This window comes from Myripristis murdjan, chromosome 13 (assembly GCF_902150065.1).
Source record: "Myripristis murdjan chromosome 13, fMyrMur1.1, whole genome shotgun sequence".
NCBI lineage: Eukaryota > Metazoa > Chordata > Actinopteri > Holocentriformes > Holocentridae > Myripristis > Myripristis murdjan.
The window spans coordinates 4,702,217-4,725,527 of record NC_043992.1 but is presented as its reverse complement, the minus strand read 5'-3'; the positions used below and the strand labels follow the sequence as shown (position 1 = coordinate 4,725,527).

Below are 23,311 nucleotides of genomic sequence, written 5' to 3'. Positions count from 1 at the left end.
ACTGTATAACTGTGTGTTCACATTTATTTGAAATTTTAAGTGTTGTAACAGAAACAGAAAATTAAGTATTGAGCACGATAACATCAGTGTTTTATTGATCAGAAGAGACGGATCATCTTCTAAAGTCAACTCTAAAGTTTGATACCGTCTATATCGTTGCCTTTTTGAGATATTAATATCGCGCATGGTCATGTCGAGATAACCACGTGATAGCAACATATCTCTCAGCGCGACTGCCCAGTTCTGTTTCTATGGCGTGAGCATGTCCACGTTGTGACACGGTGGCTTTTATTCTGAAAAGGCGGAGAGGAACAGGCTCCAAGACGCTGTGAGTCGAGAGAGCCTACCTCCACTTCCTCTCACGGTTCATGTCGGTCAAACTTAGTGAAGTTGGTGTGTTTTTCTCAGTGAGTCTGGCCGGAGCAGCATGCCGCTCCGCAGCGAGGCCTTCCGGTCCCAGGCGGCGGCCATCCTGGCGTTGTTCGCCGAGGAGATCCGCAGACTGTCCGCGGAGCCGCACGGAGAGACGTCTGGGACGGAGAGGCGTCTTGGCTCGGCGGTGCAGCCGCTGCTGAGGGAAACAGTCCGCAAACTGTGCAGCCTGTTTGCGGCCTGCTGCGGCCCGCCGGAGGACGCAGGCAGCGGTGCCGACAGGCAGCCAGTGAGTCCAGTCAGCCAGGGAGTCCAGCCAGCCAGTGAGTCCAGTCAGCCAGGGAGTCCAGCCAGCCAGTGAGTCCAGTCAGCCAGTGAGTCCAGCCAGCTAATAAGTCCAGCCAGCCAGTAAGTCCCTTCAGCCAGTGACTCCAGGCAGCCAGTGAGACCAGCCAGCCAGTAAGTCCAGGCAGCCAGTGAGTCCCTCCAACCAGGGAGTCCAGGCAGCCAGTGAGTCCAGTCAGCACATCTCCACCAGCTGGCCGTGTTATTGTTGTACCTGCTGTAACTTTAACAAGTGAACCAAATCAAACGCCGCACATTCATGAACAGGCAGAGCAAACACAATGTTGAGGATTCAGGGAAAAGTGCAGCACATGCAACAGAGTGTTAGACAAAAAAAAAAAAAGACAAAAGACACAGCTGACACTTTTCCAGCTTCTTCCTTTCATTTTTAAAAAAGTAATTTTCATTTATTATTCTGATGATTTTGCTAGACGAGCAGGACATGGACTCTGCCAGGTGTGTTGAGGCTCAGGTGGGACTGGGCCTTCCACGTGCTCTCAGTCCCTGAGGTGTGTCCTGACAGGTGCATGTGCGTCCAGGTTGTTGAACTTTATCTCCTTTTCCCCCCAAATGAAAGAGCAGTGACATGCACACATTAGCACCTGGTGGCCAGGTAGACAACACTTCCTTCCACACCCGATGCTCATTAAACAATAACGCTTACGGGTTTAGAACGTCAGCAAGCCCACATGTTTCTCTTATAACTGTACTGTTACAGTTGTAATTACAATGTACCTGGTGATTACCACGTTGTTATTTCTGTATGTAATTTATTTGTGACCGTTATCTGTGTTTGTCCTGTTTTAGGCCGACGTCCTGTGTTTTCCAGCAGAGGCAGCATCAAGTGGCTCTGCAGGTTCGGACAGTGACACTCTGACCTGTGACTCTTGAGCCAGGACGTCTGTAGTGGCAGCACATTTCAGGAAACATTAAACATCAGTCAGGTTCATCAGCTAACAGCAAATCCAATTAAAACACCAGCCTTAGTCATGTCAGCAGGTTCTCCAAGGCTGTGGTTTGGATGGAAAACAAGCTTCCATTCCAGTCAAAACAAAGTATTGGCTCTGTTTTACTGTGTTAGCAAACACTGATCATGTTTTCAGACCTACAAGCTTGTTGTCACACCACATACACAATCTGAGTGCTCAGAAAAGTGAACACACACAGTTGTTGGGTGACAGTGTTTCAGCTGAGGGCCTCACACTGCACTTGCAGCCTGGAGCTTTAAAATGAGCAAAGCACGAGCTACAGGAGGTTTTGGGGCATTAACCTTGTCATAGGACAAACAAGTTGTCTATATTTCAAGCTGTAATCGCAGAGAATCAAGGAGTTTTTATGTATTCTTACCTCCATGTTAAGATCCTGTCAGGCTGGGAGGAGATTTTGGCAGTTCATTTTTATCTCCAGTAAAATTTGGCATTAATTGATGTGCCTAATTAACTAAGAAATTTGTAAAAAAAAAAAAAAAAAAAAAAAATCTTGTCTCTTTTTTTGGTCCGACAGACAAGGAGGGTGTAGCTGAGAGGAGTCCAGTTCAGGAGTGGGCAGCAGGGGAGGAGACCTTGTTGGTGGGCACAGAAGACGTTCAGGAGGTAGAGGAGGGAAACACGGCAGACACGCCAGCAGATCTCAACTCCAGCAGCCAAAACCTGCCAGAGAGCAAAGCGAGCAGCAGGGGCAGGTGGCGGAGACCAAGCGGGCCAGCAGATGGTGCTGCACTGCCAGCTGCTGCTGAGGATGATGGGACTGAAGAAGGGAAAGACTCCCACAACAAACAAACTCAGAGACGCAGAAATTTCCTGTGCAAACAGTGCGGCAGGAGTTTCCCTCACCGCAGCATGGACATGGGGGACGAGCCACTCACCTGCCGTCAGTGCAGGACAGCCTCCTCACCTGAAGCACCCCTGGACAAGCACATCACTCCCAGAAAGGTAAGATTATTGTCAGTTAATAAATTAGTTATTTTTTCATTAATCCAGGTAGCCACAGGCGATCAGAAACGGGCGACATTCCACTTACAGGTTCTTCACCTCTAGGGGGCAACGTGGAGCGCTACATTCTGAGCTACACAGAGGAGAATGGGCTGTGGTTGGTGGGACCTGTCCATAAAACCAGAAGCTGTGCTTAAGAAGACGCATGCTTCTGTGTGCTTTGATGAATGAGATCATTAAGGGAAAGAAGCTTTTTTTCTGTAACCAGTGGCCATTCTGCAGCTGTGAGTTTCACCTCAGCTCTTCATTATAAATGTTTGGCTGTGGAACAAAGACAGTGACAGTCCAGTTACTGATCAATATTTGGAATCAAATGTTGTGATCATTTTAAAGCATTTAGACCCACTGAACGCCACGTGTTCCACTCTGTTCAGCAAGTGCTCAGTGCAGCCCCCGATGGACAAAACACTACACTGCACTGCTCTCCTCTGCCTCCCAGCAGTCAGTGGCCATGGGTCGGCTTCCTCTCCCTGTAGGCTGTGTTGTCAGACTGATTGCACTGTTTTAGGTTGAACATAGACCGACAAACAGTGGCGCTGGTGGGACGAGGCCAATGTGACATACAGCTGAAAATAACTCATTGTCATTGTTGATAACGCGTTATTATTTTTTAGTCTAATCACTTAGTCTATAAAATGTCAAAAATAATGACAAAGTCTCTCGGAAGTCCAAAGTGATGCCTTGAAATTGCCTCCTTAGGCAAAAACTAAAAAACCCAAAGTATTATTTTTATAATGACATGAACAGAGAGAACACAGTCTTAGCATAGAGCTCCTGGTGAAGAAGAAATCAGCAGTTGTTTGGGATTTGTACAATGACTAAAACAATTAATCAGTTATCCTCAGAATAAGTTATAATTCCATAATTATCTGTTTATTGAGTAAATGATTTTATCGGCTAATCACTGCAGCACTCGAGAGCCGTCTCTTCCACCTGCGAGGTCTGCGGGAAAGTGTTCCACAACCAGAGATCCCTGCAGAGCCACCAGCTCGTCCACGTCGAAGCCAAGCCGTTCACGTGCCAGAGCTGTGGGTCGGGCTTCAGCACCAGAGGCAGCCTGCGGCTTCACCAGAGCGTGCACACAGGGGAGAAACCATTTCGATGCCCCACCTGTGACAAAACCTTCTCCCAAGCCAGCTACCTTCGGGTACACAAACGGACGCACTCCTCTGACAAGCCGTTTCGCTGCAGCCTGTGCGGCAAGGGCTTCGTCACCAAGCGCGCTCTGAAGTTCCACGAGGTGGTTCACACCGGTCTGAAGGCGTTTGGGTGTGAGGTGTGCGGCCGAAAATTTGGCCATTACGTGAACCTGAAGAGACACACGCTGATCCACACGGGGACCAAACCCTACCTGTGCAACGTGTGCGGCAAGAGCTTCAACCAGTCCAGCATCCTGAAGGGCCACATGCAGGTGCACGCCGTCAGCAAGCCGTTCATGTGCGACGTCTGCGGCAAAGCGTTCATCTACAACTACGCGCTGAGGAAACATCGGAGGCGCCACCTGCAGGACGGAGAGGGGAAACGTCAGCGCTGCGACAGCTGCGGTAAGGAGTTCAGCTCGGCGGGCGCTCTCAGGACGCACCGGCTCCTCCACAGCGGACAGAAGCCTTTTGAGTGCGACACGTGCGGGAAAGCCTTTACCCAGAAATACTCCCTGGTCATTCACCAGAGGGTGCACACACAGGAGAAGCCTCACATCTGCAGTGTGTGTGGAAAGGGCTTCAGCCTGGCAAGCAGCCTTAAGCTCCATGAGAGGTATGTAAACAGTGGAAGTGTACATACTATAAATACTATTATTCTTATTTCTTAAGGAAAACCTCCAGTGTTTTGGTCAAAATTCCCCTTTTCTGACTGCTGAGACACCACTAAGACACCACTTTCACCTCTGAAGGTCCAGTGGTTTGGTTCCTATGGGTAGCATTTTGTGTTATAGTAGATGACAAAGATCCTGCACACTGTAGGATCTGCAGGATCTTTATCATCTACTATGGACTATTACACTGCAAAAAGTCCAAATCTTACCAAGATTATTTGTCTTATTTCAAGTAAAAATGTCTTATTTCTAGTCAAAATATCTCATTACACTTAAAATAAGACATGATCAGCTCAGAAATTACTTGTCTTTAGACAATTTTCACTTGTTTCAAGTGAAAATCTACTTGAAACAAGTGAAAATTAGCTTGAAACAAGAAACTAATTTTGCCAATGAAACAAGCAAATTTTTACTTGTGACACAAGTTAACAAGTAAAAATTTGCTTGTTCCATTGGCAAAACTTGTTTCTTGTTTCAAGTACATTTTCACTTGAAACAAGTGAAAATTGTCTAAAAACAAGTTACTTTCTGAGCTGATCATGTCTTATTTTAAGTGTAATGAGATATTTTGACTAGAAATAAGACATTTTTGACTTGAAATAAGACAAATAATCTTGGTAAGATTTGGACTTTTTGCAGTGTATGTTGACTCCAGCACCTGGCCAAAGTGTTTTTTGGATGTGCGCACCTCCTCTTTTCTCTGACCTCTAGCATTTTGTGTTAGCCACAGGAAATGCTTTATGCTAAGCTAACAGGAAATGCTATCCATAGGAACTGAACCACTGGACGTCCAGAGGTGGAAATGGTGTCCAACATCTGGTCTCAGTCTGGGGAAGTCAGAAAAGGGGAATTTTTGACCAAAACATTGGGGGATTCCTTTAACAATGAAAATAATCAGTAGTTGCAGTGCTAGTTTGTGGCATAGCAACACAGTGATTTGCAGTGAACAATGTGTTTCACCGCCATGCTTCATCAGATAAATTAGATATACTTAAATATGTGGCTGAGTATTTTCATCTTTGCTGCTTCCCAGGACCCACACTGGAGAGAAGCCCTTTGCGTGCCAGACCTGCGGGATGACTTTCAGCATCAGCGGGAACCTGAGCAGACACCTGCGCGTCCACACGGGCGAGAGGCCCTTCAGCTGCGAGGTCTGCGGCAAGCAGTTCAGCCAGGCCGGCAACCTGAAGACACACATGCAGGTCCATCTGGGAGAGAGACCGTACGAGTGTCAGAGGTGCACCAAGACCTTTGCCTACCCAACAAATCTCAAAGAGCACAAATGTGTCGTCAGTGACACATAACTGTGCAAGTTACTGAGATAAAATTCAGGAATTAAGAGCGAGAGAGATCATAAGAACAGTTGAGGCTGCTTTAAACAAAAACACAGCAATAAATCCAGACAAAAGCCAATGCAACAGCACAGATTGTGACTTCTGATTCAGCATTAAAGAATGTGGATACTAAGCTGTTAAATAATGCTGAAGTAAGGGGAAGAGTCCATCACTGTCAATCTCAGTTTTTCTTAAATTTGTGCTTACATTCTTGAAAATCCAATGTCATATGTTTTCATAAATTAAAGTTAATAAAGTTTATTCTTTACTATGAGCAGGACTTGGCTCGTTTGCTCTGATCCACACATGAACAGTTTTGACACCAAATGCCCCCGTACACACTGCCAAACACATAAGAGTGGTGTCATGGTCACCAGACTCAAGTCACATTACCGACAGCAGGTACGTCTTTGAAACATTTTGGACAGTTGTGGAGCGCAGGGTGCAAAACAGATTTGCACCTCGGGCCGCTGGAGGCTTTCCTCCTGGAGAGCTGTTAGCTCAGGGTTTGTACGGCGGCATCTGAGGATGATGCTGCTCTGAAAGTCGAAAATGGTTCTGCTGACTGACTTGGCACTTAATGTTGACGCTGTCAGGTGTGTGTCTGAGGTGGTCGTTTCACACACTCACACTGCCGCCTTTAGTGTTACCATAGTAACTCAGTTGTGTCCAGGGGAAACGGGCCATGATGCAGGGCTTGTTTAGGTCTAAGCAGCTTACTACTTTAAAATCATTACAATACATTTATATGCAGAAGTCCTAAAAAATAAAATAGTGTTAATAATGGTCTAACATGTCATTGTTTGATCTATCATCTCCATGCACCTGTGTGATGAACTGACCTCCACCATCAGTCTGTATTAGTATGAAATCTTTGTCTAAATGTTTTGAGGAATTATTCTGTAAATCAGACCAAAGCTGCCATGGAAGTGAAGGGCGACGTCAGAAACACTGAGTTCTGGACTTGCAGCCCAAAGGGGAGCATGGAGCTGCGAATGAGGATGTTTCATCACCATGTGGACTAGGGCTGCACCAGACGGACAATGTGTCAGACCTTCATATTTATGCCAAACATCTTGACAGCGATACAATAAACATTATGACTGTGGGCTCACACTTTGAAATTTTAAGTGTAACAACAGTGAAAAGTAAACATTCTTCAAAAAACAGCATACTAATATGGAGAAAAGTTACTTACTTCACAAGTATTTTTCAAATATTTTATTGATAAGAACAGACCCATCACTCTGCATTAAAATTAAATAAATATATAAATAAACGTTTTGCTGCAGCCTTTGCTTCCACACAAAGCCTCAACAATATTTTAGTGCCACAGAAAATGCCGCACAGCACATTCATGTGTTCAGTAGCTATGACCATGAAACATGTTGATCGAGGCTGCTGTGGTGTGTTAAACCCAGCTGGGTGGGCTCCAAAACTGAAGTTTTATGTAAATAATTCGTCATGTCCCATCATATGATAAACAATATACCGTTCTGCCCTCGTGCACGAGAACCACCTCCAGTCAGTAAAGTGCAACAACCCAACACGCTGCCCGGCCGTGCTTTTATTTTGAAAGAGAGCGCCTCAGTGAACCGGAAGCAGAAGCGGTGTCCGAGTCCGTGTCTCCGGCGGAGCGCCTTGTTTCTCTTGTTGTGATGCTGCTGTTTTAGAGCCGAGCAGACCCTCCGCGGCGGGCCGCCCAGCCGGATCTCTCTCTGCTCGGCCCCGGACAGCATTGTGAGGATGTCAGCTCTGGAGGAGCAGGTGGGCTCCATCCTGGAGCTGATGGTCAACGCCACCGTCACAGAAATGGCCAAAGTTCTGGGCAGCAGCGACCCCGCGGTTCCACAGGTGCCCGGTGCGCCGGACAACACACCCGGCTGCCCGGACGACAAGGTGCGGTGAGCTGCGGGCGGCCCGGCGGGCGGCCTGCGCAGCGGCGCTGCCCGTGAGCCCTGCCTCCGGTCTGCCGGCCAGGCGGCCAGCTGAGCATAGAAATAGAAGAGATAGCTCGCTGCTCGGCTGCAGGCGGCTGAGGCCGGCCGGCTGAGTGTCCGCCCTGCGGCGGGGTTGGCAGCGCAGGTGGCGTGTGTTTGGTCTGAGGACAGTGTTCTGCCGCCGCGGCTGGTTGTAGTGCAACACTGATGGAGGCGAAGCCATCTGTGGACGCCATTTTGAATTGGACCCCAGGCCTTGGCTGTTCTAGCTGTTGTATGTCTAGGAGCTTCAGCGCCGCGGCAGAGACGCTGTCAGCAGCCAGAGGCTCACAGCTGGAGGCTTTACTGTCAAACACATGAACCTGCGTGATATTCATACCTCAGAGCGAAACCACGTGGACGATATCAAATGTAGAGTTAGAGTTGGTCTCAGACAGTGGATTGGTCTGTTCTGGTCTAAAAATTTAACTAGAGTTCTGCATTTTCTACGTCCAGTTGGTGTTATGACGCTGTTTTTGAAGAATGCTTAAAGTTTCACTGTCGCTGCACGTAAAATTACAAATAAGTGTGAACCCACAGTCAAATCTTTACTGTATCAATATCAGTATATTTGGCATAAACATTGAGACATGAAATTTTGTCCTCATCACTCAGCACTAATATATTCTCAGTATGTATATCTGTAAAGTTTGCTGCGTTGCTCTCTTGTAACAGCCCACTGCATGCTTATTGTTTTGGTATGAAACATGTAAACTGTACAATAACTAAAAAAAAAAAAAAAAAAAAAAAATTAATTCCAATTTGCTGAATTATTTTCCCACCACTTTCAGTCTTTCTGAGTCCTTATCATTATTATCATTGGTATGCCTGTTTTGAGTTGTGTTCCCTGTTGTGATCATGTGAGGTGTGCTCTGCCCCCAGGTGATCCAGTTCAGTGTCTTCATGACGGCTCTGGCCAGAGACGCTGCTGAGAAGATGTGCCAGCTCTTCCATGAGTGTTCCTCTCTGCTCAGGCTGGAGGTCAGTCACTTCACCGTCCGGTAATAACACTTTACAACAAGACCCGTTTCTGTTGCAGCATTTTCTTATTGTGAGTGAAAGTATCTCATCAAAAACCCTTTTCTTACCTGTCGCAGTTTCTGTTGAATAAAGTAATGGTTAAATCTAGATGGTTAGAATAACCAAGCTTATTTCTCTCTAACATGTTTCTATGCAAACTATTACTACATCCACTTAGTGTCACTTTACTCCAGTCTGATGCAGCTCAGCTCAGCAGCTCTGCCTTAAATTCTGCCTTTTAACAAAGTTTATAATGTTCAGTTTGTGTTGACATTGTGCAGAATGTGTCACTTTAATTCTGTGTTTATTACTGAGGTTGTAGTTTGCAGAGGTCTGCTACTGGACTGCATTATACTGACAGGTGTTTCTAATTTTTTGTCCTCACTGTTTATATACAGTGAGGGAGGACAGAATATTGGAAACATGTCAGTAAAATGCAGTCCAGTCCAACAGCAGCACTAACTATGAGCTCAGTGCCAAACACAGAAGTGAATGAACACCTCTGTTACCGTGACAACAAGACAAGCTGAGCATTATAGGCAGCAGGAGAGGAAACTATGGCACAACAGCTGGACTGGATTAGATTAGATTAGACTGTACAGGTGGATCTGATGAAGTGTACACTGAGTGCATACCTGCAACACTTATTGAAATAAATACATGTCCCATAATAAGTCTTGCATTTCATTGGAAGTTGTATGAAAAAGGTCTTGACAGTGTTAAATGAAGTCTCAGATACCTGAAATCCCTCACCCTAACTGTATCAGCTCATTCTTGTATTAAATCTAACAACTTTACAGCTTAATAGATGATGCAGCAGGAAGTAACAACAGTGCAAAACAAATGTGTCTTCAGGATCATAAAATTCCCACCTCTTTTAATTTTCTGCTCAACATTGGTGGTGGTTGTGTAGGTGACCCAGGGCGTGGCGGAGAACGAGGACCTGCGGCGGAGGCTGGAGGCGGCTCAGGCAGAGCTGCGGCTGGTGCTGGAGGGCGGCGGAGGCCAGGAGGAAACGCTGGAGCCCCCAGAGGGAGGCCAAACCCAGACGGAGGCCAGGAGTGCCCCGTCCAATGGGGGCAGCTACGCACAAACAGAGGAGGGGCCCGTCCAGAGCAGCCAGCGTCCCGGGAGGAAGAGCCGCAGAGGTGAGGAGCTCTTCCCGGCACCGGCACCTGGACTTCACATGTTTTTGGTGCATGTTATTTTTTACAACGTGTATTACGTGTATTTTTACAGTCGTGTCAGGCAGTGACGGTGGAGTGAAGAGATCGCCCATAATCCACTTGTGGAAAGGGAGAGCGTATGAGGTGAGGTCTTATCTGTTTTCTGATGGTTTTGTGATAATCCCTCTCTCTCCCAGTCGTGCGAGTTAAAGGGAGCGTGTGCATTTCTGAACGTCACCACATTAAATTCCACATGACGAAATAGTGTTAAGTGTATTTTGTGTATTCTAACCCCTTAAACTTTCCTTATCCACCGCCTCTGCCTCCTCCTCTGTCCCTCTCCCAGGACAGTATCCGCACCGTCATAATAAAGGAGGAGGGGCTGGAGGCGCTGGCCGATCCCGATGAGTCGCAACAGGACGACGACAACGACCCAGACTACCAGGTGGACTTGACTCATCTTTTCTGTATTTATTTGCTTGTCTAGACTTCATGACTTTGACATTAGATTCAGTCCGGATTTGTTTTTAATCAGTGATTGATTTCCTATCGTGAGGAACTGCCAGCTATCAGATGTTTTTGATCATTTGTCTCATGATGTCCATAAACTCTTGTGTTTTGGGGTTAGTTCCCTCAGATTATATTCTCATTCCCAATAATCCACACTGCAGTTGGATGAAAAACGGCCATTTTTTGAACTGACCAAACAAACCAAACTGCAGGATTAAAATTCCTGTTGCAATAAATTGTTTCAAACATGCTTAATGTTGACATTTCATAAATTTCCCATAGGGATGAATGTGAGTTTGAGGGACTGTCCATCTGCATCAGTGTATGCTGGGATAGAGCCCAGCTTCTTGTTTCCTTGCAAAGAAATGAGAAATGAATCATTTTTATTCAGCTGGAGCCAGAGGATCCAGACGACGGCGACCCGGGATACACCACCAAACCCAAACCCAAACGCGCTGTGAAGCCCAAGTCCCGTCGAGGCCGAGCCAAGAAGGAGGGCCAGAGTCCGAGCCAGCAGCCGCTGAGCTGTAAACACTGCAGGAAAACCTTCACCAAGCTGATCCAGCTCAAAGCCCACCAGGCCGTCCACGGTGCAGAGAAACCCTTCCACTGCTCCCAGTGCGGCCGAGGCTTCTCCTTCCAGCGCAGCCTCAACGAGCACATGCTGCTGCATACAGGTGGGAGTCTGTCTGTGCCGACATTTACTCAGTCTGGCTGCGGCTTTTTAAAGATGGAAACAGCTGAGGGCATTGAGAAGCAAATCACCAGAGAGAGGGAGAAGGTTCAAGGTGATAATTAGACAAAACCAAATGGATTAACAGAATCAACATGACAACAGGGCACACTTTTTATTATGCATTAAAGAAATATTTGTAATGCAGGCCTCATCACGCATTGTGTTAAATAGTGCTATTGTGGATCCAAGAGCAAAAAGTGTTTCCTTCAGGAATGTTTTCTTGTTATTTAATAGGTGGAGAGCTTATCTTTGAGGTGCTATGTGTCATATCTTTGTAATTCCCCAGTTTAAAGTCTATTAACAAGTGAGGACTGATGAAGTCAGTGGTAGTGTCAGAGCTCTGTCTTCTCTTTGCTGAAGAAGTTCAACATGTTGGAAGTGAATATTTTTCTCATCTGCCTTTAGCTTCTTCCATCTTCTGAAAGTTTCAGCTCTGTTTTCTCTTTTCCTGTTTTGTCTTAAAGAAGTTCAGCAGATTTCTCTCTAAATCCCACCTGGTGATGTGCTGTGTAAAAAGCAGCAACAGTCTTGTTGGCACAGCCATGCATATGTGATGTGCATTTTTTAATATGCGCATGAATTGCTTTTCCTAGATAATTTGAGTACACCATAATTCATCACATATTCAATATCAATCAATATCAATATCAATATATATCTTTATTTGTCCCCAATGGGGCAGTTAGTTCCGCAACAAAGGGAGCACACACAACAAAAAATGCAAACACACATGACATAGGAAAAAAAAAAAAATACAAATAAATAAATAAATAAATAAAATAAAATAAAATAAATGGTCACTTGAATTTGAGAGATCATCATTTAAAAAAAAAAAAAGAATAAATAAATGGTCACTTGAATTTGAGAGATCATTATCAAAAAATAAATAAATAAAAAAGAATAAATAAATGGTCACTTGAAGAGATCATCATTTCAAATTTGGGAGACTATTCCACCCATCTACCTTTTCCTCCTGGCATTTAAAAGAGAAACCGTGGAGGGTACAAAGGAGTGCTTATATCTGTTCGTTTTTGCAAGTGGGAGTCTAAGTAGTGAAGCTGATGGTAAAAACTGAAACTGTTGGTGTAAAGGATGAGAGCAGTCAGACAGGATGGAGGTTGCTTTCTTAATAAGTTGTTTGTTATAGAGCTCTTGTAGAAATTCATATACAGTCAGATACATATATATACTCCAATATGCAGGCGAGAGGCCCCACACCTGTGACGTTTGTGGGAAGGGCTTCACCCTGAAGCAGCTGCTGAGGAACCACCAGCGTCTCCACGCCGAGGTCAGGCCCTTCCGCTGCGACCAGTGCGGCAAGAGCTTCTACCGAGCCCACGGCCTGAAGATGCACCAGATGGTCCACACCGGAGAGCGCGCCTACAACTGCCAGTACTGCGGCAAGAGCTTCACCATCCAAGGTAACCTGCAGCGCCACCTGCGCATACACACAGGTGAGAAGCCCTTCAGCTGCGAGACGTGCGGGAAAAGCTTCAACCAGGCCGACACTCTGAAGGGCCACCAGAGGATCCACACCGGCGAGCGGCCCTTCAGCTGCGAGACCTGCGGCAAGTGTTTCATTCAGAAGAGTGCCTTGAAGATGCACCAGAAGACCTCCCACTCGGGGGAGAACTCGCGCTCCTGCGTGGCGTGCGGGACCACGGTGGCCTGCGTGGAGTCGCTGCGCTCGCACATCCAGACGCACGCGGCGACCATCCCGTGCACGTGCGTGCTCTGCGGCCGGCGGCTCAGCTCCATCACCGACCTGCGCTCGCACCAGCTGCACCACACGGTGGAGAGGCCTCACAGCTGCGGCCTGTGTGGGAAGAGCTTCAAGTCGTCCAGCTACCTGAAGATTCACCTGAAGTCGCACAGCGGGGAGAGGCCGTTCTCCTGTGACATCTGCGGCCGCATGTTCACACAGCACAGCAGCCTTAAATCACATCAGGTCGGTCTGCAATCAATTTTAATATCGAACTGTAATACTTGAGAATTGCAATATGTTTTGAATTTGCACTCAAGTATCGTGACATTATCAAATCAGGAGAAAAGCTCACGGTCCCAGCCGTGTTCCCTAATGACTAACAAAACATTAAAGAGGCCCTGAGTAATTTGTTAGTTCACTTGATGGCTAGAAAACAAACAATTCTAGCCTTCATAATACAGGGTGACCCAAAAAAACTGGAATTTTTGAAGTGCGTATTGGCAGACATGAGCAAGTGGCAGCACCATTTTTAAAAAATGAAAATTCCATCATTGTTTCTTAAATGGCATGTTTTCAGGTTTCAATTACTATGAATAAAATATTTTTCTTCCATCACTCTTGGTTTTATTGGATTGTTAAAAAGTTCCCATTTTTTTGGGTCACCCTGTACAAGAGAGACAAGAGAACCATAGAAAAAAAAAAAACAGCAGGGCATTTCATCTTAAAGTGAAAACACGTGTTTATATTCTTCCAGCGAATAGACGGAGCAACACGCACCAGCTCTAAGTCTTCATCAGTGTCAGACAAATATATCATCAGAGCTAATTATGCACCAGCCATAGTCTGCAGTGCACCCAGTGTACATCAGCCAGTACATTCACTGAAACAGTAACATGGGCCCCAAACATCACATACCAAAACAATGGTTAGGGTTAGGGTTAGTGCTGTCCTTTCCTGGTTTTAAAGGCAGCATTACAGTAAAAGGATCTAAATTTCTCAACTAGCGCATTTGTTAAATTTTATTCATTGGCTGTCTTTGAAAGAAGTTTTTGTCTCCAGTCAAACCCAATGTCATGAAGAGCTACGTCCAATTTAGGAACTGATGGTCAAAAGATGTAGGATTTGTGCCGGGGTCAAACAGAAGACAAAAGTTCTTGTTCTTGCTACTATTCATTTGACACATTTGGGGTGTTCGATAGGTTGGATTTACTGCCTAAGGACAAATTCATGGTGTCAGCTGAGTTGTCTGTCATAGAAGAAGAAATCAAATCCACTTGATTTTCTGATGTGTTGTGTCACGTTATGCATCAGTACCCGTCAGTTTGGTTTGTAAATTGGCTTCAACAAAAGAAAGACCTGGCGTGACCATCGCATGCAGTGAACCTCGTGACTTTTTCTCAAACAGGTTTTTCTGAAAATTACTTCATTTCTTAAGACTTTTCCTTTACCCTTTTCTCTTTCCAAAGGTGGTTCACACAGGAGAGAAGCCGTTCAGTTGCGACACATGCGGGAAATGTTTCAGCAACACAGGAAACCTGAACAGACACCAGCGCATCCACACGGGGGAGAAGCCGTTCAGCTGCGACCAGTGCGGGCGCAGCTTCAACCAGGGCAACAGCCTGAAGGCGCACCAGCAGATTCACACGGGGGAGAAACAGTTCATGTGCGACAAGTGTGGAAAGAGCTTCTCCTACTTGAGGAACCTGAAGGACCACAAGTGTTTCTACGTCTGAGTTGCAGCTGCTGCAAGGCTGCTGTGAGGCCACCGCAAGGCCGCTGCAGTAATTCACTGTTTTAACGGATGGATGAGCGAGTTTGGTGACTTAGGAAAATGAATTGACAAATTCAACATGAAGGTGGCACCGCTGATGCTTGTAAAATTGTGTTTACCACGTTTGTGAAGTGCCGGTGTCACTGTACCCATGGAAACAGGAGGGTGTGGCTGCTGTGTGGATTCTCCAGCTTCAGGTTTTGTTTTTTTTTTATTATTATTTGTAAGAGCTGGAGACAGTTACTGTGTAAGTTCTCATGGTTAAAGGCTCCAGAGCCCTATGTGAGTACCTTTTTTGTACTTAAACATTTTGGCATTTAGCTGGCACTGTTATCCAAAGTGGCTTGCAGTGAGTGCATCAGTTGAATAAGCTTGAATTCCTCAATCACCAATACTGAAAGCAGCTAATAGTGAGGAGTGCACAGGTTATGACACTAATGTCCCAGTGATACTCCCCGGCTGTGACCGTGAAATGGTCAAGTAAGAGTGAAGCCCTTGGAAACGAGACAAAAGAGAGAGAGTGAGTGATCAAAGGATTTTTTTTCTTAACTGTAAAGGTTGAAGACAGGAAGAGGAGAGACAGACACGTGACTTAGACTGGAGCTGGACAGTCTAGGTAAGAGCTGGACACACAGCAGTGTTATGGGGCTGTAGGGATGAACCGTGGAGCCATGCCTGGAGGTTTGGAGGTGCAGCTCTCTCCTAATTCTGACTCTATTCCCCCAATGAACACATCATCCTGAATATAAAATACGGGCAAAGTTAAGAAATGTAGCAGCATTATCTGTAGGAGTAATTGAAAATATCCATTCCTTAAGGTACCATGGCAGGACGCTACATGCACTGAGAGCCTTTTAGTCAATCTAAGTGCATTTGTGAATTACTGGGAATTGAGTGTGTTTGCAGTTATTAGCAAAACAAGCGGTTAAAAAAAAAAGTTTCCAAAGTCTTTTTTTCCTCATCATAGAGGAAGGTTGTGATTTGCACTAGCATTGCTCACTAATTACTAAGAAAAGCCAACAACATCATGCTCTAATATCTCAGTTATGAGAAACAGTGGAGAGATTCCAGTCAGCGATTAGTCATGCAGGCTTCTTAAAAACCTGAATTTGCCCTTTAAACAGTATTTTCTAAGGGATGACAACTCTCTGGAAAGTGTAAACAGACAGAGTTCATGTGCAGTGTGTCTCTTTGTATCTTGGCATAATCACCGCAGCAGTGTGCACTTATTCCTCTGAAGGAGATGTCGGCTGTACATGGAGCAGGGACACTACATTTTCCATTGACCACTGTGGAGTGTGGAATGCATTCAAAGGTTTACCAGCCATTTTCTGTCTTTCAACAGTCAAATGTGATTTTCTACAACAGAGGAGGGCCTGTGAGTGTTGGCTGGTCACTAACCAAAACGGCCGGTTTAGAGAAACTCATCATTCATGGTTGAAAGTTTCCAGCGTGATAGTGAGTCTCTCCCTAACTTCCTACCCTGATCATCAGCTGTTAAAGCTAAGACACCCTCACCGCCCGCTGTCACAGCGGGGAGTTTCCAATGATGAAAACGAGCCTGTTTCGGTGGCGGAAAAAACGACAACCTTTAGTCATGTGGCTTAAACAACTTGAATTCTGCTTCCTTGTTTTTTCACATGACCACTATAGATGTTTGAAGTCCAACTGTGAGTTTTTGGAAACCCATTGATAAACACGTTGCCTTGTGTGCATTAGAGGAGCTGTGGTGCTGATAGAAAGCATAATTGCTATTGAAACAGTAATTTTGTACGAATGTTATTTCTGTAACTTCTCTTGTGGAGTTGTATAACTTGTTACAATTCAATTTTGTGATTGTGAGCCAGATGGTTAATATAACTACAGGAATAAAAACCTTTTTCTTGCCGGAGATACGAAATCTCACTTTCTCACTCTTGCCTATTCTCTGTCATACATGCACAGACACACACACACACACACACACACACACACACACACTCAGTGACCTACAATTCAAAAATTGTCAAGTCCAAAATTTTCTTAAAATGCTTTGATCAAAATTCAGAATATTCGTTACAGCTTATTTGAGAATCAAAAATTTAGACTCAGTTCCTTATCAGGAGTTTCTCTAATGAAGCATAGAATTTCCCATCAAATTCATGAGTAGAAAATTAAAGAATTTATTCGGATTCCAGTAAAACACAATTTTGCATGCTTCTAATGATAATTCATTTTATTGGAGCGTGTCAATACAGCAAGGCATGAAGTGTAAAACTACAAGAGGCAGTGAGAAAAGCAGGGAAGAAGGAGCAAAAAACAACGAAGCCACAACAGAGGACGTCATGAAAAGCCAGCAGCTGTTAAAATGGTGATGAGCAGATTCACCATTTCCAGAGGAAGTGCTGGCGAGGGACCACGGGCGGCACTTATAACACAGTTGTCCTGCAACAAGAGAGGAGACAGAGCGGGGCGGGAGAGGGGTGGGGCCTCAGTGACAGGTGAGGAGGAGGAGGAGGAGGAGGAGACAAAGCAGGTGGGCTCATCTCCTAACTTGTCCCTGTGCATGCCAACCCAGCTGCTGATGTAGAGAATATCTTCACAGCGACAATCCCACAAATTCCCTGACAGGTAGATGGCACTCAGGTTTCCTAAAGGCTCCAGGGTCCCGTTTTTCACCACTCTGAGCCGGTTGAACCTCAGGCTCAGTTTCTGGAGCCTTTGTTGGCCTTGAAAAGTGTCTGGGTGTAGATGCTCGAGTTTGTTGCCATTTAAGTCGAGTTCAGATAGCTTGGTTAGCGAGGAGAAGAGCTGAGGGTGGAGATGGACTAAGTGGTTGTTCTGCAGCTGAAGCCTGCGGAGCTGAGAGGGGAAGTGGAAGGTGTTGGCAGGGAGGCTACGGAGCCGGTTAAAGCTCAGCTGGAGCTCTCTAAGGTTATTCAAGCCTACAAGGTCATTGGGAAGCAGCTCTGAGAGACGATTGCCTTTCAAATCCAGCAGTGTAAGATTCTTCAGATGGGTGAACAGCCCCACAGGAAGCACGCTTATGTGGTTCTTATCCAGTTGTAACTCTTTTAAACCAATGAGGCCGCTGAACTGGTCCGAGTGAAGAGAGGACAGATTGTTGACGGAGAGCCTCAGAGAATGCAGTTTCTCCAGATTGTGGAAGACCAAGTGATGCATTGACCCAATGTTATTTTCATCAAAGTGCATCTCCCTGAGGTTCCTCGTCTTGTGGAAAAGGCCTTTGGGAAGTTGGGTCAGGGTGTTGCTTTCGAGGTACAACCTCCGCAGTGACCTGAGCTTGGCAAACAGTTTGGGATGCAACGCCGAGATGCGGTTGCTGGACAGCTGCAGCTCGTGGAGTCTGCTCAGTGAATCAAATATCCCAAATGGCATGTCAGATATGCTGTTGCTGTCTAGCTGCAGGTCCCTCAGGTTGGTCAGGTTGCTGAATACGTCCACAGGAAGTGAAGTCAATCTGTTGTCATACAGATCGAGGAATTGAAGGCTGATCAGGCCACTGAAGACCTCAGAGGGAAGTGAATGTATGAGATTGGAGCTGAGGTCCAGCTGAGTCAGGTTCATCAGCCCTCTCAGCGATCCCTCGGAAACCACGGTCAGCTTGTTGTCGCTCAAGTCTAGATGAGTCAACAGGGCCAAGAAGGCAAAGGAATCATTCGGAAGGCTGATGAGGCTGTTCTTCTGCAGGTCAAGACTGTTGAGCTTGTTTACATCCTTCAGCGCCTCGACTGGGATGGAAACCAACAAGTTACCGCTGAGGTCAAGGGATTGAAGAGTTGCTGCTCCTCTGAAAGTGCCCTTACCTACACGCTTGAGCCGGTTCCTGGACAGAATCAGCTTCTCCAACGCGGTGACGTTCTCAAACGCACCCTCCTCTATTTCTGATATGTTGTTATGGCTGAGGTGGATGTCAGTGAGAGCAGGGGCTCCCCCCAGTCCAGAGACCTGTAATGTTTGAATCTGGTTGAAGGTCAGAATCAGCGTCTGTAGATGGTCCAGTCCATGGAGGAATCCAATTGGTAGATGTTCAATGTGGTTCTCACTCAGGTCCAGCAGGACGAGGGCAGGGCAATTCTGGAACTGACTGGGTGTAAGCGACCGCAGTCCGTTTCCACGTAGGAAGAGCTTGGACAGCTGCATCATTCTGGGCCAAACTGGGTTGAGGGAAAGAGAGAAATGCAGCTGATTCCTAGTCAAGTCCAGCACCTGCAGAGAATCCAACAAGAGGAGATCAGATTTGTGAAATGTACATTTTGTATAACAAAAATCAAACCAAACATGGCAAAAATTTACATTATTGCATTAAATTACATCTAGTTTATCCAACAGTTGGGGCATAATTTGATTGAAAGTGGTAATGTACAAGATTCTTGTTTGTTTTTTGTTCTACATATTTGTTTTTGTTGGCATCATCAGATCACCTGTCAGTCCAACAGTTTGGGCGTGACTGTGATCTCACTTTCCTGGGATTTTCTGTTGATGGAGTTTGAGATTCTGCAGGTGGTGCTCTTCGTGGCTATCACAACGTATAACTGCCTGCTAAAATCTTACATGTAAAGTCACCTGCACAACACCTTTGAAATGTTGCTTTATTGGTGCCTTGCTCAAGGACATTCCACCAGAACCTGGATCTTACTGGTTAACAGTAAGATCCAGGCCACCATGCTGCAACTTTCTCACAAGCAACACACACAACAAAGCATTATTCCCAGGCTAGTGTATGTTTTGTACCTGCAGATGTTCCAGCCCACTCCTGCGCATTTCCTGTATCTTGTTGTATGAGATGTACAGCTCCTCTGTGTCCTCTGGGAGGTCAGGGATCCAGTCCAAGTGTTTATCCGTACACATGATGACCGTCAGATTGTTGAGACACATGCAGGGTGGAGGGCAGAGGTCAGACGCCGACGCCCACAGGATCAGTGAGGCCACGGTTAAGGCCCCCAGCATGTTTGACTCCGGCCAAGTGCACTGAGCATAGAAATAGAAAACGGGACAATTGAACCATTTCATTACAGCTTCCATTTGATCAGCAAGGAAGTAATCCTCCTTAGTTTTGTGTTTTTGTAAAGTGGAAAGCTTAATTCTACTTAATTTTTCCAGTGGAATTTGGTTATTGATTCCATAGATTTAAACCAAGATGTGTGTGAGAGGCAGCACTGAGTCCACTGAAATGAGGTAGTTTATTTTTCATAGTGTTGTTGTCTTAGAAGCTGCAACTTATCATGTTATATGCCTTTTCCACCAAAAAACTTCTGTTTGTCAAACTAGTTTGGTTCAAGATTCTTGGAATCAAGGTGCAAATGAGGAACTGGCACACACCTACACCATCTGAGCCTGGTAGGATTCACTTTGGGAAATTGTTATGGTCACGTTGGATTCAAAGAGTGTGCCACCGGGTTTTCCTGCTAATCAGGAGCTATTGGGTGCACCTGTGTCGTTCTCTCCAGCTGCTGCTGATCAGCCGGGCTGGGAGGACATAAGGGAGTGAGTTTTACCTGCTCAGTTGGGCTGTGTGTCTCCAGAGAGTTATGCCTTTCTGTGATTTTTTTTGTTGTTGTTGTTGTTGTTTTGAATGAATCTGAGTTTGATGAGTGATGGATGTTGAGTTTTGCATTTATGCAGAGTTTTCTTTTCTCCCCTCTCTGTAGTGACTCCCATTTTTAGTTTCTTAGGGTCAGACTCCTTTAGTTTGTCTCTTTTAGATAGAATCAGTGGGTGGCTATGGGGAATTCTACCCCACGCATGGAAGGGCGCAAGGAAGTAATTTTGTCTAGAGCGCCAACATAAGTAGAGCTGGCACTGCATGTATGCGAGTGTGAGGGAGTGTCTGTTTAGTGTTGGCAAAAACATTTTTAACCAAACCACAAAGTTTTCTGGGTAGTCTCCATCTTTCCTGGTAGAATAACACCCGCCCACTTGCTTCCTACTTGAGATCTACTATTTTCTAGTTAAAGCTGAGAATTAATTTCTCCTTTCGGGAAACAATCTATATTGGTGGAGAACAGTTGCAAATTTAGTGCGCGAGCCAAAATGCATCCAGCTCTTTGTTGGTGGAAAAGGCAAATGAGTGATCGAGGTATGCTCATCCATCTGTGTGTGTGTCATCTTGTATTGATTTAAGAAGTGGGGTGAAATTCAGGTGAAAAACAGGACAACCACAAACGAGCTCCAAACCCAAACTTTGTATATCCATTTAAAAATCAAAAACATTACATTTTGTTCATTCGATTCTGTTAAATGTTCAGTGTCCTACAAAATATAGAGGTTCTAGACTAAGTGTATAAGAGTGTTGAGTGTTGGATGGATTGTGTGCATGTGACGATTCACACATGAACAAATTCATATTCATTTAACTGAGAAGCAACATAATTGTAGACAGTTAAACTCACATCTTTGCATGAATGTGCTGAAATGTTGAAAAGCCGACCAGGTGTGTGTGGAGTGTTTCTGCATATTGTTTTGACAACTCTGATTCTGATTTGGAAGCAGCTGAGAGAAGCTATAACCTGCCGCTCCTTTTAGCGGTCCCTTAAAAACCCATCTACAGTCTCACTCTCACCTACATCCTTCCTTTGTGAATGAGGTAAACTTAATCAAACATTATTTCTGAAGTTCACTGAAAGAACTGGTGGTTGTAATATTTTAATATTTTAAACACTCATTGCCTAACAAACAAGTCAAACCACATAATTATTACAGAGAAGCTGGACAGCAAATAAGTTTGCCATTTAAAATTATGAGTATCAGTGAGGTTAAAAGTTTGTGAGCATGTAATCAGCGCAGATACTTACCCTTGTGAAAAATCTCCCTGAAGATGTTTTTGTGGCGAGTCGTTTTTGTCGCGGACTGGTTTCTGTCTTTTTCTTGACAGTATACGATGCACTATAGAGAGTGTGAGTGTGTGTGTGTGTGTGTGGGAGTGAGTGAGTGAGAGACGTGGTAACAGTGGTTAGAGAAAACTACTTTCTGAGAACAAGGGAAACTTTATATACTTTATTTAGCCAGGAAGTCACGTTGAGATCGAGGTCTCAGTTACAAGTGAGACCTGCATGCAGAGTACGATAAATAAACAAATAAATAAATAAATAAATAAATGATGATGATGGTAATGACACAACAAGATAATAATAAAATGATAATAAAATAGCAAAGATTTAAATACACATTCATATAGACAACAGCATGACAAATTATCAGTCGATGCATTCTGAAATGTCCTGGGCGTAGATATACAGTAAAAGGAGTGAGAATACAAGAATATTATGTAAACCAGTTAATGAAACCCCTGACCAAATTTTTGAATTGCCCAATTGATCTCAGTGTGTCAACTTTCAGTCTGCTGTGTGGATTATTCCACATGAACGAGGCTAAATAAGATATAAGAGTAAGATAAGTAAATAAATAAGATGGTAAGCTCTGAAGTCATGATTTATAGGTGAACAGATGAGAGCGCTGCTCTCGTCTGCCCAGCTTCTGATGCAGGACACAGTGCCTGGTGGGTCGGCAGGAAGAAAACTTGGAGCTGAGTGACAGAGGGCAGCTGGATATTTGAGGTTAGAGGAGCATCATGTCTGTAAATAATCCAGCAGAGAGAGTGAGGTCGTCTCCACAGTGCCTGTCATTCAGCACAAAGGGAAACAGCACCTGGTGCTATACAAAAGAAAAAGTTGCCTCCTTAATTTGCGATTTTACTTGTCTACACGGGTTTATAATAATATTTATCATGTGGTACTGTCTCAAGCAGTGAGCCATTTAAAGTGCAGATCTGAAGACGTTCCTTAGCTCCAAAGAATAACATAACCTCTGTTTTATCTGCATTTGCCACAGCTTTAAGATCAAGAAGGGCTTTCTGCTGGGCTGCAGATCCTCCATGGCTGACAGGATAGGAGACGAGGAGATGGTTGTTTGGGTCAGACCAGAGTGGTTTCAGTCCACATCTCTGACATCAGCAGCTTCCTCCTGTTATCACTGCACAGCACTGTGCATCTGCTGACAAGCCTGCAGATGGAGACCACAAAAACTCCCCAGGCACATATGAGCCACATCAAAGCAGCAAGTGACTCGCTGCTCGACTTGACGTCCCTCTTCATGCTCTCAAGGCGACGGCTCTTGTCTATTAGGTGTCAAAATATGGGAAAGTTCACACTAACCAAATAACACGTACATGTAAGTACACAGCATTATTTTTTTCTCCATCTCCATCTTAGTCTCATTTCTTCAGAAATGAGACTAAGACGGGGGAGGAAAGATGAGCAGCCCGGGGCGGACGGACAGGACACATCCTCTGTCTGTCCGCTCTCCTTGTCCTCCTTCCCCCTCCTTGGTGAAGGAACCCTCGGCATAAAGGAGAGTTTTGTTTCTGTTGCTGCCGTGACAGTGCCCCCGTGGCTGCTCCAGTTATGATCCTTCCTCAGGTTCCCCTACAGAAACTTTGTTACGCCTTTTACTTCCTCTAGATAGTCAAGTATTACTACTGTTTTACTACATGATGCCTGTCATTTTAAGTGAATAAGCAGGAGACAACTATGATTAAAACAGTAGAAAAATATTTATTAACCAAAAACCA

The 23,311-nt window shown here is 45.1% G+C and overlaps 2 protein-coding genes across 4 annotated transcripts; one reads left to right on the top strand and one right to left on the bottom strand.

Annotated features, from left to right (window-relative positions):
• Positions 1 to 296: 296 nt before the first annotated feature.
• LOC115370454 (zinc finger protein 850-like) lies at positions 297 to 16,635 on the top strand. The gene is made up of 14 exons (XM_030067482.1): positions 297 to 661; positions 1,149 to 1,256; positions 1,525 to 1,573; positions 2,221 to 2,648; positions 3,619 to 4,463; positions 5,555 to 5,822; positions 7,518 to 7,754; positions 8,717 to 8,815; positions 9,768 to 10,002; positions 10,094 to 10,164; positions 10,367 to 10,465; positions 10,922 to 11,207; positions 12,469 to 13,214; positions 14,438 to 16,635. Exons 1-14 carry the CDS (start codon positions 428 to 430, stop codon positions 14,702 to 14,704), a joined length of 3,972 nt encoding a protein of 1,323 aa, XP_029923342.1. The 5' UTR covers positions 297 to 427; the 3' UTR covers positions 14,705 to 16,635.
• Positions 16,636 to 16,935: 300 nt separating this feature from the next.
• LOC115369581 (leucine-rich repeat-containing protein 15) lies at positions 16,936 to 21,596 on the bottom strand. 3 transcript variants are annotated; one of them, XM_030066201.1, is made up of 3 exons: positions 21,537 to 21,596; positions 19,477 to 19,713; positions 16,936 to 18,951 (listed from the first exon to the last, which is right to left on the bottom strand). In XM_030066201.1, exons 2-3 carry the CDS (start codon positions 19,690 to 19,692, stop codon positions 17,065 to 17,067), a joined length of 2,103 nt encoding a protein of 700 aa, XP_029922061.1. In that variant the 5' UTR covers positions 19,693 to 19,713; positions 21,537 to 21,596; the 3' UTR covers positions 16,936 to 17,064. The 3 variants fall into 3 exon arrangements, with proteins under 3 accessions (XP_029922061.1, XP_029922060.1, XP_029922059.1); XM_030066200.1 differs by lacking the exon at positions 21,537 to 21,596 and adding an exon at positions 20,065 to 20,114; XM_030066199.1 differs by lacking the exon at positions 21,537 to 21,596 and having other exon boundaries at positions 19,477 to 20,039.
• Between the last annotated feature and the right edge of the window lie 1,715 nt (positions 21,597 to 23,311).

Excerpts from the sequence above, each read along its gene's own strand:
- LOC115369581 (XM_030066199.1), bottom strand. The coding sequence starts at position 19,767 with ATGGAAGCTGTAATGAAATGGTTCAATTGTCCCGTTTTCTATTTCTAT. Across the intron at positions 18,952-19,476 it reads GTGGGCTGGAACATCTGCAG|GTGCTGGACTTGACTAGGAA; the intron begins GTACAAAACATA and ends GATTCTCTGCAG.
- LOC115370454 (XM_030067482.1), top strand. The coding sequence starts at position 428 with ATGCCGCTCCGCAGCGAGGCCTTCCGGTCCCAGGCGGCGGCCATCCTG. Across the intron at positions 662-1,148 it reads GCGGTGCCGACAGGCAGCCA|ACGAGCAGGACATGGACTCT; the intron begins GTGAGTCCAGTC and ends TGATTTTGCTAG. Across the intron at positions 10,003-10,093 it reads CGGGAGGAAGAGCCGCAGAG|TCGTGTCAGGCAGTGACGGT; the intron begins GTGAGGAGCTCT and ends GTATTTTTACAG.